This window comes from Chondrus crispus, genomic scaffold, assembly GCF_000350225.1.
Source record: "Chondrus crispus Stackhouse genomic scaffold, scaffold_45, whole genome shotgun sequence".
Taxonomy (NCBI): domain Eukaryota; phylum Rhodophyta; class Florideophyceae; order Gigartinales; family Gigartinaceae; genus Chondrus; species Chondrus crispus.
The window spans coordinates 419041-433925 of NW_005179343.1; the positions used below are offsets into that span (position 1 = coordinate 419041).

At 50.4% G+C, this 14885-nt stretch overlaps 7 protein-coding genes across 7 annotated transcripts; all 7 read right to left on the reverse strand.

Moving 5' to 3' along the window:
* Nucleotides 1–3526: 3526 nt before the first annotated feature.
* CHC_T00006548001 (hypothetical protein) lies at nucleotides 3527–3913 on the reverse strand. The gene has a single exon (XM_005718916.1). The coding sequence runs from the start codon at nucleotides 3911–3913 to the stop codon at nucleotides 3527–3529; it is 387 nt and encodes a 128-aa protein (XP_005718973.1).
* Nucleotides 3914–6590: 2677 nt separating this feature from the next.
* Nucleotides 6591–6689, reverse strand: CHC_T00006549001 (hypothetical protein). The gene has a single exon (XM_005718917.1). It carries the CDS (start codon nucleotides 6687–6689, stop codon nucleotides 6591–6593), a length of 99 nt encoding a protein of 32 aa, XP_005718974.1.
* Nucleotides 6690–6715: 26 nt separating this feature from the next.
* Nucleotides 6716–7672, reverse strand: CHC_T00006550001 (hypothetical protein). Its single transcript, XM_005718918.1, has one exon. The coding sequence runs from the start codon at nucleotides 7670–7672 to the stop codon at nucleotides 6716–6718; it is 957 nt and encodes a 318-aa protein (XP_005718975.1).
* A 92-nt stretch (nucleotides 7673–7764) lies between these two features.
* Nucleotides 7765–8880, reverse strand: CHC_T00006551001 (hypothetical protein). Its single transcript, XM_005718919.1, has one exon. The coding sequence runs from the start codon at nucleotides 8878–8880 to the stop codon at nucleotides 7765–7767; it is 1116 nt and encodes a 371-aa protein (XP_005718976.1).
* A 14-nt stretch (nucleotides 8881–8894) lies between these two features.
* CHC_T00006552001 (hypothetical protein) lies at nucleotides 8895–9941 on the reverse strand. The gene has a single exon (XM_005718920.1). The coding sequence runs from the start codon at nucleotides 9939–9941 to the stop codon at nucleotides 8895–8897; it is 1047 nt and encodes a 348-aa protein (XP_005718977.1).
* Nucleotides 9942–10271: 330 nt separating this feature from the next.
* CHC_T00006553001 (hypothetical protein) lies at nucleotides 10272–10559 on the reverse strand. Its single transcript, XM_005718921.1, has one exon. It carries the CDS (start codon nucleotides 10557–10559, stop codon nucleotides 10272–10274), a length of 288 nt encoding a protein of 95 aa, XP_005718978.1.
* Nucleotides 10560–10886, reverse strand: CHC_T00006554001 (hypothetical protein). Its single transcript, XM_005718922.1, has one exon. The coding sequence runs from the start codon at nucleotides 10884–10886 to the stop codon at nucleotides 10560–10562; it is 327 nt and encodes a 108-aa protein (XP_005718979.1).
* Between the last annotated feature and the right edge of the window lie 3999 nt (nucleotides 10887–14885).

The following is a 14885-nucleotide window of genomic DNA, read 5'->3' on the forward strand; positions in this document are numbered from 1 at the left end:
AAAGCCCTACTCAAACTCGCCAGGCGAAGCGTCAACCACCAGCAAAGCCGCAGACGCTTGTGTCGCGCCTAAGATCATGGCCGGCACGAAGTCGCGATGCTTTGGTGCATCAATCATGGCATACGTCCTTGCGTTCCGTCCCTCCGTTTTAAAGACCCTGGTGGCAATATCAATCGTGCCACCGCGCTTCCGTTCCACCGCATCCTCATTCGTCCCCCATCGCGTTCTGGTCCTGCTCCTTTCTCCGCTGCTTCCGCATGCCCCACCTGTCCCTTCTTGCAAGCGCAACATATGCCCTAACAATCGGCCATCTCTCCGCTGCCTCGTGCACATCCCTTCGCTCACCCGTCGCGGGCGGGGCACTCTGTACACCGGGAGAGCCGACCCGCAGCTCAATCCCGGGTAGAGGTGCCGCCGCCCAGGCCGACGTGCACCCCTCAAGCGGAGCGCCGCTTGGGGGCACTGCCGTGGCTGGGCGCTGGTGATGTCGGGACGTCAGCACGGGCGCAGTCGAGGGCTCGGTGATCTATGACGTCAACCTGTCCAGCCTGGGCACCTGCTATCTCAACCGGAGCACCAGCCACCCCCCGAGTGCCTGCTATTTCAGCCTGACCACCTGCCCTCCCTCTTGCTGCGGCCATCTTCCGCCTCCGGATGCTGCGGCGCGGGCTGCCCGCCGTTTTTTCTTTTGTGTAGGCGGCTCCGCACGCAGCGCCATGGTGCGACGACGAGAAGGCTACTCTTGAGAGCCTGCTTTTATTTATTAGTGACCCTATTATTATAGGGTTACGTACCGCATATGGGACGCGTACACGCGCGTCCCATGTGCGGTACGTAACCCAGCCTGCGACGCCGATGATAGGGAGTGTCACGCACGCGCCCTCCGACGGGCCACGCGAAATCGTAACTTGTGCGTGTGTGTGGACGCGTGGCGACCTGCGTGTGCGTGTGGACGCGGCCGTGTGGACCCGTCGGGGCGTACGTGGCGTAGCCCCTAGCTGCCCGCGTCCGATGGGATATGGGCCAGGGGACGGACAGGCGGGCAGGGCGTCTGTGTATCCGAGAGCTCCCGTGGTGGATGTGGTGGTGAGGAAGCAGAGCTGGCAGGAGCGGATGCAAAGTTAGCCGGACGGGACGAAGGAGGAGTTTCCGAGATGGGCTTCGGACGTAGAGGGCCGTGCAAATAGGGACGGTTGGTTGCGAGAGGACGAGGTTGTGTTGTTCAACAAGGCGGATGGAAAAGGTGTTTGGGGGCGGGAAAACGATGAAGCCGAGGATTTGTCGGGAATTGGCTGTATTTAAATTTCAGTTTTTGCGCAGCGCGTCTCTTTGCGCCCGAGCTTGCCGAGGTGCTCGTCGGAGTGCCGCTGCATGTCTTCGGGCGCCCCGCGCGTTGCGGGCGGCGCGCCGCCATAGCGTCGGCCGGCAGCTTCGCCTTGCGCAAGAGCGCCGACGTGTCCGCACTCCGCTCGCCGACTCCCTCACATCCCCGACCCGCCTCACATGTGCCCTTCGTCTATCCCGTCCTCCGCCCGCGCCCCCGGTCAACATACCGACACCTTCACAACCGCCCCCGCCATCATCCCTCGATGCCCTAGACCCATCCACAACATCCCATGTCGTCAAACCAGGGAATGATGCCTACTGTGGGTGGAGTCCCGTTTGAACTCAATGTCTACGATCCTCAGCACTCCGACAATCCGGACGCCGTGCTCGCCATTAACTGGTATCTATACGTCGTCGGCATGGGGCTATATCACTCGGGCGTCTCCATTTGCGGAAATGAGTATTGCTAAGGCGGACACGCGGATGACGACACAGGCGTCTTTGAAGTCGTCCCGCGGAAGGCCCCCGATGCGAAGTTTAGGCAGAAAGTCTTTGTAGGGAGTACCAGTCTTGACCCGCAGCAGGTATGGACACCTGGCTTTGACAAGCTCTGACATCAGAGCTTGTCAAGGCCATGGCCCACGTGTGGAGTGGCAACTCGTATAACTTATTAACACGGTAAGTTCTGACTTCTTGTCAAGGCAGGCATGCATTTTTATCTCCTTTCGCAAAAGCCTAAGCCCTTCGCCGTTGTGTTTTCACCGTGCGCAGAAATTGGAATTACTTCGCCTCAGGCGTTGCCGCCGCTCAGCGCGAGCGGCTCTCTGGTGTCGCCGCGCTCCGGCATACCGGGCGGCTCGGCGGGCGCGGCGTCCTGCTCGAGCATGCGGGCGATGGGCAACCGGTGCGAGAGCTGCGAGCTGGCCATGGCTGCGGTGGCCGCGGCCGCGTCCGCGGCGCGCTGCTGGCGCAGCACCTCGAGTGCGGCGATGAATCTCAAATTCCCAAAACATCCAACAATAATACTACTTCCCATTCCCAGACGCATGAATGTGTTTCTCCTTGTTTCTTCTCGGGATACGAAGTTTTGCAGTTTAGCCATGCCTCGCCACAGTCCAGAGAGATCTCTATTCTGCTGACTTCGCGTCCCCCTCCAGAGTATGCATATCCCATGACGTTTTACGTCCCGAATCGATGACAACCAGACGCTCGCCGTTCGCTGGGTGAGCATTTTCCAGGTGAACATTTGCGGAGTTGATGTTCATCTCAGTGAAAAAATACTCATCACTGTACCACAGCCCTGTTCGTGTGCCAACTCGGCACCAACGTGCCGGGGGAAGACTCGATTATCAAAGAAATGATAATGGTGTGCTGATGGCTTGTCTCTAACTTCGATCGTCGAGAAGTCCTTCACCATTCTTCCTGCACTCCAGCTCGTAATAATGAGCCTCAAAGTAAAACCATGGTCTGGTTACCGTAGGGTTACCGTAGGGGTTCATCGCGGTGGCGACATCAATCGAGTTCCGTACGCACCTGTAAGCAGATCTTCCTGGTTGGAAGCTCGTTCATAGAGAAGCACAATTCATTTGTAACAAGTCCTTTGATTGTGAGATGGTGCGATTCCCAATTTGTGAGTGCCAGTTTTCCATGGTTCTGAATAAAGTGCACTGAAATTGGAACCACGAAACATTGGTCCACCAATTTGCTCAGAGGGGGTTCAGCGTTCAACAGATGCTTGCCGGTTAGACGAATGAGTTCTGGATTTCACGGAACCCACGAGTCAGAGGATTTTCCCTCTCGGCTGTCAAGTTTTGTGGTGACATGGTTCATAGGGCGAAAACTAACCGTAGAAGCTGTCATCTTGTCCCAGTGCTTCGAGAAATGAATTTGAAAGGCGGCTGTAGGTGTTGTGATGTAGAAGAGCTCCTTCTGTATAGAATTACTCGAAGCTCTTCTTGAACCTTTTCGCAGTTTGGTTGTGCACATCAATCGACAACGAGCTGTTAGAATTTGATGTACATCTCGAAGCAGACAGGCGCGTTACATTTCTACGGAAACACACGGGCCAACACACGAGCACAGTCAGACCTCCATCTCCGCAGACGCACGTGCAACTCATCTCTCTCTCCATTTCGGTTATGCATGTTCCAACGTGTAAATCAGGTCCAAGTAGCGACTGTCCGGCGGGCGCACCGTGTCTTTAGGAAAGTGGCGGACGAGAACGGGGAGCTCGTCCTTGCGCCCAGCATGTCAAGCGGACTTGATAACGGGCTCGTTTTCGGGCGTGATGCGCACGGCGGCGTCGCGCATACCGGGCACAAAGTTGGGCATGAACATGTGCTTGCAGAAGGGACCGTAGCTGTCGACCAGCACGGGGGCGTCGCGGAACTCGTCCTGGATGCGCTTGCGCTCGCCGAAGTACTCTCACACGCGCGCCATGTCTGCCGCGGGCCCCATCGCCACACGCGTCCCCCGCGTAGTCGCCGTCCGTGAACTGCCGCAGCGCAAACTCGTCCAGCGCTTTGTCCGGCACACTCATCACGGCACCCACTTGCGATACGGCTCGCGCGGGCAGCGTTGGGGGCATTAGTTTCAGGGTTGCAGCTTTTGATCACTTCAACATTCAGCCCTCTCCTGCAATAGTGCTTTAAGGCCAATTACCAGATTACAGCTGCTCGCTTGCTGCTCTCACGTTCGCAGAAACAAAACATTCAAGCTATTGGCAGAACTGGCAACACAATGGTCGCATACGCAGCACGAAGTTCTATTGAACTCCCAGTCAGAAGAAACCGGCTTTTATCATACCCCATTTAAACTCTTTCTTTGCGAGAGTTAACCCGCAGAGGTGCCCTCTTAACTCTTTCACCGTCCGCATTCAATCGATTAATGTACATTGCTTGGATAGTCTCTCCGTAGGCTTCATTTCAGATAGCGAGGCAGTGCATATCGTTCCCATGGCTCCAAGACCAAGAACGCGAATCATTCTTGCTAACCACTGATCAACACCGACATTGCCTGTGATATTTGAAACCTGCCCTGGTTTAACTAGTTCCAATTCCAGGTCCGCAGTTGCAGCAAGCTGAGTAGAAAGTTCCATGATTGACCCTATGTCATTCATGAGAGAGTTTACCACGGCCTTGAGTCCGACGCACGCCGGGGTGGGAGAACCGCCCTGAAACAAGTCCTCTCTTTGGATGGAAGTCACCGGTGCACGATGGTCTTTTGAAATGCGTGAGCACTGAGCGGACAGATGCAAGTAGGGTTCTCGCAGGCCTCATTTTCGTCTTCGTGACCTCGACGACATCCAGCACCATTTTCTCAGAATCAAAGGTCTGTGAAGAGGCAAACAAATTCCTATCCATGATGTCCATAACCAGTGAATCGGGAACTAGGCGACGCCATACCTTCATTTCTTGCGAAAAGTTGTCGCATCTTTCCTCCAAGAGCAATGCGAACTGCTCCCATAGTTTTGAGTCCAGTCGTAGATTATCGGAGCTCCACAAATGCCTTTCCGTGCAACGCCGAGCGTTTAAAGCTGCGCCACCCATGCTTGGCCCATTGCCACCTCCGACACAAAGCAATTGTCTGAACCCAGTTGATATCAGAATGCAGAACATCAATCTGAGAAGTAGCGGCGAGTTGCAATAATTATACATGACATCTCGATTGCTCCCAGTAAATAAGTATCTAGCGTACTCTTCTTTCCCGACTCCTATCTTACAATCCATTAACAGCCTCACCCATGAGGGGTATACAGCGTTGAACCTCTCGAGCCAGGTGTCAACAGAAAGAGTCGTGTTCATCTTTATCTGCGAGGCATATGTCAAAGACGCAGATAGCACTACTGCAGGTGTCAAAACACCAAGCACTGAACACGGCGTTGACGACAACATTGCACAGTGTCGTACAAGGCCATTACCAATTCCATACAGGATCGATAAGTCACTCGGAACCATCTCTGGCCCCAGATTCAGCACATTGCGAACGTCGGCAGTAACTGTGGACTTCAGGGCCACAAAATCTTCTGATAGAAACGTCGAATGCTCTTGTTACGGTCCGTGAATTCATGTGAAGAATCCTTCTCTCCAGAAATTGGCTGAGCATGATCGCCTTTGTTGTGCTTCACAATAGTCCTACAACCATCAGTAGGAACGCTTAACACGTCAATAACGAAATGCAATGCCTTTTGTACTCCATCGGGATTCCGAAACATCCTCTTAATGGCATCAACCGTCCCACGCAATGTTCCTTCCAACAACAGCGACTCCACACTCGACTCGAAGTCATGATCGGGAGTGTTCAGGCAGTTCCAGGACACGTTGGCGACAGAAAGAACTGCAGCAATTTTCTCTGAGACTCTATCGCGGCGGTGTTTGTCGTATATAATAATCTCCTCTTGTAAGCGAGATTGATTTTCCTTTCTTCTGGATGTACAACCATTTGGCGGTCTTCCCCGTTTCTTCCCACGGGTATTAGAACCAACTTGCTGCTTAGACACAAGACTCGGAGAGTTACGGCCTCCCACAGAATCTACCATACTGTGGATAATTAGAGATATGGTCGAAGTGCCGCGACGCACGAACGCAAAACAGAAAGTAGTCAGAGATACCGCTTCACGCAAGATTTTTCTTCTGAGAGGACCGGCAGTGCGGATATTGGAGGTGCAGGGAACTCCTGGAGGGTGGGGATGACGGTTATTCGCTGCACGATCAACTCAACCGTTTCGGAGACGAGTTATTGCGCATGATTCTCTCAGTGAACGGAGGGGGCTGCAGACCATGTAAACCTAATGCATCGGAGTCCCTCTGGAAATTATTTCGAAATATTTACAATACACGTACTGTATCCGAAAGGATTCTGGAGGCAATTTGATAGAATTGTTCACTGAATACGTAGTACATCCGGAGGACAGCGACGTCAGTCTAGGGCCCGAAGAGTGGGAGGGCCGCCGCGCATGCCCGGATTAAAACATCAAGTACGAAGCGATTTTACTTCTACCTCCAAGAATGTTTTCGTTTCAGGCCTTTCCAAAACATGACCAGCGGTTTGGCCGGCGTCTGGCTCGCAGTGCGGGGCTTTACCCCTCAAGATGCGGTGTTTACCTTTAGCGCGAGAGAAGCGATCACTTCAAAGCAGGATAGGTATTCTGCAAGAAGAATTTCATGTGTTGCTTCATGCCGCACAGCACCACAGACCGTTGTGAAGTAACGCAGAGGCCACGTGTCGCGTTGATATTGCTTCGGTCGTTGTGATCTTCTTCCCTCCTACCAATCGTTCGTCTTCACCTTTGGCCAGAAGCGATGCATGCGTCGGCTGACCTGGTACCGTCGTCGTAAGGGGATGCTCACAATTGAAAACAACATGCGAGGTACATCAGGTGAGGTGCAATTCAGTCGCAGCATGGACAGCTCCATCCAAGACAATGAAACCAGGCCCATTCCAGGTGATTTTCGTTGAGATATGGCTCAGACCTTGTCTCATAGTTTGGAGAAGACAACGTCTTTGCTTTCAAATTCAACAAACAGGCTTGGTAAGCCAGTAATGCTATGTAACTCTCTTGAGAGGTGGCTCTGAGACTGTCTTGCATCTGCGTTATCGTACTGTTTCTTTGCTCATGAGATACCGTATTCGTCATATTGAGAGAATCATGTGCAGTAGGCGTGAAGGTTGGTGAGCACGTGTGGTTCCGTGCGTGCAGGTTGTCTGAAACCACTGTGGTATCTTCTAGAGCCCACCAAAGGTTGTTCACAGCTGCGGAGTATAGACCACAGGCGAAGTCATAAATAACGTGTCTCGGTAAGGTTGCGAAACAGGAAATGATTATATCTAGTACTGCTCTTGGACCTTCATTCTTCTCCAACACCTTGAATCCCATAATGAGAGGATTTGAGCAGGAGCATAGAAATGTTAATGCACCCGGGGTGAAACTTCTGGTTCCCTGAAAGTAGGATTTTGAACAAATCCCGAAAGCATCCTTGCTGTTCATATTATTGAGCTCGTCATTCAACGGCATCGGCCGCACTTGTGGATGTGCTGGGAAGAACACTCCAGTGCGACACGGGGACACGTAATTATTAATCACGTTCCCCTCTAACTTGGAAGCAAGGGACTTCTCCGACAAGAATTTTTGTCGCAGTTCCGTGAAGTTAGTTCCGTTCCACTTCACGGCATACATTCCTGCCGAGAATCTTTGAGCAGCAGGGCTTGAGTAGAACTGGTAGAATGTTTCAACGCGATCAGCGACGCCGTGCAGTACTTTTCCTATATGATCCAGCAGCTCAGGGCTGTCGCACTCAAATTCAATTGCTGCTATTATCCCGCCGCGTAACACACGAAGAAACCGCATAATAGATGTGTCAGATAGAATGCCGCTCACCGTTCGAGAGCTCTCAGCGAGAAGGACTAGCACCACTTCACGTCCCAGTGAGCATGAAGCCGCTACGACACGCAGGCTTGCCAATTGCTTCCGTGTAACCATCTGCGTGCAAGGTGACTGAATGAGATATCTGATGAGAAGAAACAGATCCGTTCTCGACCCCAAAGACCACTGCCCAGAGATGAGTTCATAAATGCCTTGGACCAGCACTTTCCTTCCCGGTCAGTCTCATTATTTGCTTCCAAACCATTGTGTGAGGCCAAGAAGCCAATAATGGCAGTCATCACTTCAGAATCTGTTGCAACAACATTTGAAGAATGTCCACTCTGAAGGGATGCTGTCCCAGTCCTTCCCAGATCATCATTACGAGAACTCTTGCGTCTCTTTCGAGAAGGATGTGTTCCACGTTGACGTTTTTTCAGATACAATAGCAAGGCACGACAGAGCCGCTCACACAGCTCTCTTTGACTGAAGCAACAGCAAATGAGATCTCGGAGGCGACTCGCTACGCTTATGCCAATGTCGTCTTTGTCGTTAGGGCTTCTCCCCGTTAAGGATTCATCGAGATAGTTGACAGGAAGCAAATGAGGTGATATGAGACGAATAGCTCCAACAACTGCCGGTAACGTTCTATTTGTGACAGTAACTGCATCGCCTTTTATAGCATCAATTAGAAACATCCCTGTCTGTTCCTTACGAAGCAAGCCAATCAGCGGTCTCTTGATCGCCTTCATAGAATGCGACGATGCCTTAGACGGCTTTAATGCCTGACAAGTCTCAGAAACGTTGACAAACGTTCTTCGCCATTTTCTCTGATAACCAGACCATATACCGTCCGCGCAGACAGCATGCAGTCTCCCTTCGTCTCCTTCACATGTTTCACATTTGAAAAGACTTGAGGGTGGTGCAATCATTATTAGTTTGATCATTAGAACGCACAGTTTCTGCAGTGTTCGTGAGGACCTCCACCTTCTCTCTTCTCCAAACCAACCACTGTCAATATCTCCTATTACTTCTGTACCAGATCTTGAACTGCTCTGCAACGCCACTTCCATTGCCTTCCAGGCAGCTGCAGCACCTTCAGTGAGCATACGTTCGTCATGCTTCAACTGCATCTGCTCCATGAACTTCTGAGACCGCTGCTCTCTTGTGATACCCGAAACATTGTCCGTTTTCATGGCTTGACTCGGAACTAAATCAGCATCAATACGAGCTGTGACGTCCGATAGTAATGCTCCAAACGGCCTCTCAGCGTCCCATTAGATGTTGCTACACCCCTGATGATATGCCGTAGCAGGACGTGTGTTGCAGCTGTTGATAAGCTAGCCAATACTATCTTGTGGTCTCTGCCTTCTGAATGAATGATAGTGTAGCAGTTTGAGCACTTGAAAACTTCAACATGCATTTCGCACACTCCAGCAGTTGTCATGATAATACCTTGCTGCAGCTTTCGAGTAGATTCGTCTCGTTCTGGATTGCAAAGTACACAAACCTTGGGGGCTGAAACCATAAACGTCAGGATGCTCTGTGACAGCATCACTATTCTCCTGTTCATTCTTATTGCCTCTTTGCAATCAACTACTCCCACTGGGTAACGAGATAGTCCCCCAAGATCATCCATTGGGTTCCAGTTTGGACCGTACAGGAGCGGTTCCAACTTAACGTTTGTACAAGCTCCATCCTTCACAGCGGGTCCTCCGTGGACTAGCAAGTCTCGCAACTTCGTGACATGTTCGCATGAATTTGTGCAGACAAGGTCACAAAAAGCACATATGTAGTGCTGACCATTGCGTTGTATGAATCTTATGGGAACATATTGAATGGTAGTTTCTTCCGAGTTGAACCTCATCGCTAATACTGCCAACTTTCTTCCATGTTGATATGTGAATAGAGGCAAATCGTCCATGTAACTTTCATAGCTCTGAAATGCATTCACCGCAATGGAGTGGAGTGCTTTTCCGCAGATGTCTCGCGTAGTCTGAGACAACATTCCAAGTTCTGTTAGAAACGCGTTTATGGAAGAGGAATGACAGCAGCAGTCGTAATGAAATCCACCGGCTGCTTCTTTGATTCGAAAGTCCACCATACCAATGCATGTACACCGGACAAGTCCATCTTCATTGATCCATGTGCAGGCGCAGTGTCTCTCCCGAGCCATCGATTTTATTCCCTGCCCAGATGATGGGCGTGTTCGAAGAGAGAAATGGACACAAATGACTACTCGCGGCCCAAAGACCATCTCAATCCGCTTCTTCTCCACTTTCCTGTACGCGTCAATCACACTTTCAACGCTTGCCTTCAACGCACCTTTCCCTGTGTCTGACAATCCTGCCAATGGATTAGAGACGTGACAAGCTATTTCTTCTACGAAGCGAGAAGCGAAAATCTTCGATCCAGAGCATATATCTGACAAGTATTGGCAAAGCGCAGCCTTGCTCTTCGGTACATACCTTCTCCGCACGTCATCGAAACCTGTTCTTCGGCGTCCTCCACGCCCATGCCCGGTTGATGAATATCGCTGGTAAACTGAACTAAACGTGAGATTTAACGGCGCTGCGGCAGATGAGTGCTACAAGTCATCAGCAGTATCGTCTGCCTGGACCGAGCACGATCTGAAGAACGACTTTTTTGCTTTTGAAACCCATGAAGCTTCGTCATTATTGATGCCGAGTTTGCTCTCAATAGACTGGTTTGAAATCGCGCACGTAGCCGCCAGCAACTTCGGGTATTCTGAACATTCCGTTGAGGATCCCCCTCCCGATTTACAGTCGGATGTACATGCAGCGTCGTTGAACCTCTTCACTTCATGTCGAAACCACTGAGAAGTGAAGTCCGACTTGCGCTTGGGTGTCTTCATTCAAATGCTGCACGTACACGCGAAAGGAAGCAACGAGTCAAAGTTAGATTCGATATGGCTTCCGATCACGCAATTCGGGGGGGTTCCTCCCGGAGGACGCCAAGATTCCGCTTCCGAAATGTGGAGAGCTGTGCAAAGTTGGAAAAGTTGGATATGCTGCGGGAGTAGCGGGGGGCTTTGATGCCACGTGTTTCGGAGAGACGATCGAGATATGTGAGCAGCGTGTTCTGCGTGCGGCTCGGGGATGCTCCGCGATAAGCCGGTAACTACAGATATTGCTTTCAGTGCGAGGGTGCTACAATATGAGCGTGGCGGTCGTGGATCCATTTGATCCAATCGTAGAAAAGGATCTATTTACCGTTAGCCAAAACAATAGGATCACGAGCAATATGCAAAATAATTATATTTTTCATTATGTATTAATTTTATATGGTAGAAACAAGATATCTGCAAAATATTTTCGAAGTGCCTATTGCATCCATAGTGATTATGCACAACCTGAAACTTGATGCTTGCCATACGTTCAGTACGGCTTAACACGATTAAATTCGTTAAGTCTATGTATATCGATGGTCAAAAGTCTTTGTAGATCTGTCGAATTTTCCTTCCCATCGTCCTTCATTTGCCCATCGTCCTTCATTTGCCCGCATTAACTGTTTTATTACGATTAACAACGCCAGAAATAGGGAAAACGGACATAATTGTCCATACCGACCGAATTCCAATGCAATTTTCAGTTTGCCGACTCCCGTTACGACTACTACACGTTTCTAAGCTATTGGGTAGAGAAAAATCCAAACTTATATTACCCTACTCCAAGTCGAAGTAAGTATGGTCAGTTATAAAGAGCTTAGATACAATGGGAACCGAACTAAGTTATAGTGGTGTCAGAAAAGTGAAACATTAATGCTACCAGACAGTACATATTGATCATAGAAGCCCTGCCATCCACTTTTCGCGATTACAGACCCTTCATATTGACGTAGCAATAGAAATTGTGATAAAAGGGTGAATTGGCCCCTTTTCAGGCCATTAACTAGAGAAGTAGGCACTAAAAAGGCCCTGGAACCCTATCGTAAGTGAAAATGTAGAGCACTAAAGTACAATGAAGCATATAAGAACTATGTGAGACCGTTTAAACGCTTTCTGCAGTCGAGAGTACTCCTTTCTTCTATTCTTTCAAGGGTTTCAGAGCATTCTTTAGACCAATTACACGTTTCAACACGTGGCAAATCTTAAAGATTCAATTTCGTGTCAAATTTGTCAGACCGCACAGGACAAATTGTCCTGAGTGTATGAATATAAGCAGGCGCACAGAGCGACGACGAGTAAATAAAGGACATCGGTCTCGTGTTCACACAGGTTATGGGCAACACTCGCTAACCACTCCCCAACACGACGTCACACACCCGATCTCTCCGCCATCGGAGGCTCCTCCCTACTCCCTCACATCTCACCGCGCTACTGACATACTTCCCACCTCCCCGGCTCCAGCCAGCCCTCAGCAACACGGATAAACGCTCAGACCTTCCCAAACTCGACACAGCCAACTACGGCCCATGGCTCGTAGAAATTCGCGCCGCAGCTCACACCATCGACTGCATCAACCACATCACTGGCAATCCCGAAGTACCCCAAGATCCAAACCAACAGACAGAATTTCAGCGCAACAAACACTATCTCATCGGCAAAATCATATCATATATCCCACCCGAAATTGCCAACTTAATCATCACACCGACCAGCGATCCTACACCCTACGAACTCGTAACAGCAATTACTGCACACCTTGACACCACGAACACTTCCGATCACAAGTACCTCAAGCAACTCGCGGAACAAACCGTATTTCTACCAGACATGACACTCTCTCAATACATCACAGCCCATGAAACAATCAGAACCAAGATGATAGCGGCACGCTACCCCTCTATATCAGACCCAAGAACAACTGTAGAATTTCTCATTGACGGACTACGCTTCAATCCAGTCACATCTACAGTAGGTGTCCAACTCATCTCACTCGATCCCCACGATGTCAAGGATTTCGTACACAAATTCAACCGCATAACTTCCTACACCTCCTTCCAAAAACCCACCAGTACGACGCAAGGATATTCGCCTATCATAACTACAAGCGCGAACCAAGACACATGGAGAACAGCCCCTTCCCTTCGTCGAGTGCCACGTCGTATCTCGAACCCATGCAGGTTTCATCAAAGCAGAGGCATACCTCATCCGGTCCACAGGGACTACGAATGTCGACACCCTCAACACCCTCGTCACCAACGGAAAACAACCACCAAACAATACACGCAAGCTCGTACATTAGCCCCAGACGTCCCGCACATTACCGAGGGAGTGCATGAACAACCAATCATATCAGCTGAAGACCATCAACCCCCGCCATGTACGTATACACTCGACTCCGGAGCTCATCCGTCACATGTCTCCCACACCAAACATATCCCCTACCCGAACTCCTATCGCGCCAAAACGTACACAGCAACTAACGACAGCACCCACTGTACACACCGTGGTCAGACATCAATCAAGACGAATATGAACAACACAATACCCATACCAGCCCTCGTTACGCCGAAGATCAAATCCAATCTGCTATCCGTCCATGACATCACGATCCACCATGGAAACGTGCTCTTCACAACAACCAAAGCAATCATGTACGCTCGAAACAAAGGCACAACCAGGATTCTCGGAACCGCTCCATGGAATCACAAACATCAAGCATACACCTGGAGCTCCACACAGAACCACGCTCATAGTGCTCGCACACGACCCTCCAATACTAAAAATACCAAGCTAGCGCAACCCAAATCCAATGAGCAACCTTCACCTTCTCTCTCACCCTCTCTCTCAAAACCCAATCTACTACTCTCGCAACGTCCAAATACCACCACCGCAAAGCACCACAACACTCAACCCATCTACAAGCTTCGCAAAACCCAACCCACACCCACTCCCCCATCCCTGGACATTATCGCACTCCACGACTGGCATTTAAAACTTAACCACGCACCACCCCGCGTCATCCAATCCATTGCCCGTCAACAACTCGTGCATGGAATACCACCCCGCCTCGCCTCGATCTCGGCCACCATATCTTGCTCAACATGTGCCCACGCCAAACAAAGACCTTACCCGCACAAACCAAAGCAGCACTCCTACAAACCGTCAGAATACATCAGCTCTGACACATGTGGTCCCATCAATCCTCCATCACTGCAAGGGCATCTACACTTCCTCTCATACATTGATGCCGCCTCCCGATACCTCATCCTATTCTTTCTCAAAGATCGACGCAAAGTCGGGATAATTATGCCTCAATTCTTCAAGCAACTTCGCCAAAACGGCCGCCTTCCACGCATATACCGCACCGACAACGCAAAAGAATTCAAATCGAAAGCCGCTCTCCACACGTACGCTGACCTAGGCATACAATACCTCAACAACACGCCCCATCAGCCCCAAGAAAATTCCTTGGCCGAGCGCATTAACCAAACGATAATGAATGCAGCTCGAGCCAACCTCAAACACGCCAACTTACCCCCATATTACTGGGAAGACGCGGTCAAAGATGCCGCATACAAATACAACATCATGCCGCACACCAGCACCGGATCCACACCATATGAATTGTGGCATGGCACCCCCGCTCAACCAGCACAGCTACTCACATTCGGCCAGCTTGGCACCATACCGGTATACAAATACAAAACCAAACTTCAAGCCCGTGCGATAACAGTACGATACATGTATGCCCACACCCCAGACCATCTCACTGTACAGGATATCCAATCTCAAAGATACCACCAAATCCGAACTCAAGACTTTCGCCCATACGACAAATACCGTGACCGTACTTACACCCACCATCACAGCTTCAAAGCCACTCTTGCCAAGAAGAACCAAATCCCACTCACCACTCCCGATCCCAAAAATCACAGCGCCGCCCGCCAATACCCTGACGCCACACAATGGGCGATAGCCCACAACAAAGAACTCGACAAGCTCGATGAGACCAGCACAATCAAATGGCTCCCAAACTCAGCTATCCCTGCTCATGAAAAACTCATACCACTAACCATGACATATCGATACAAGCGATCCTCACAAGGACAAATAACTGAACGGAAGGCGCGTTGTGCAGCACGAGGAGACCAAATGATAGCAGGTCATCACTATGACCCAGATAACGTCACAACATATATGGCAGAGAAACACACCGTCAGACTCCTGCTATCCATAGCCGCCGCACACGATTGGACCACAGAACATATGGATATCTCATCCGCATACTTATAC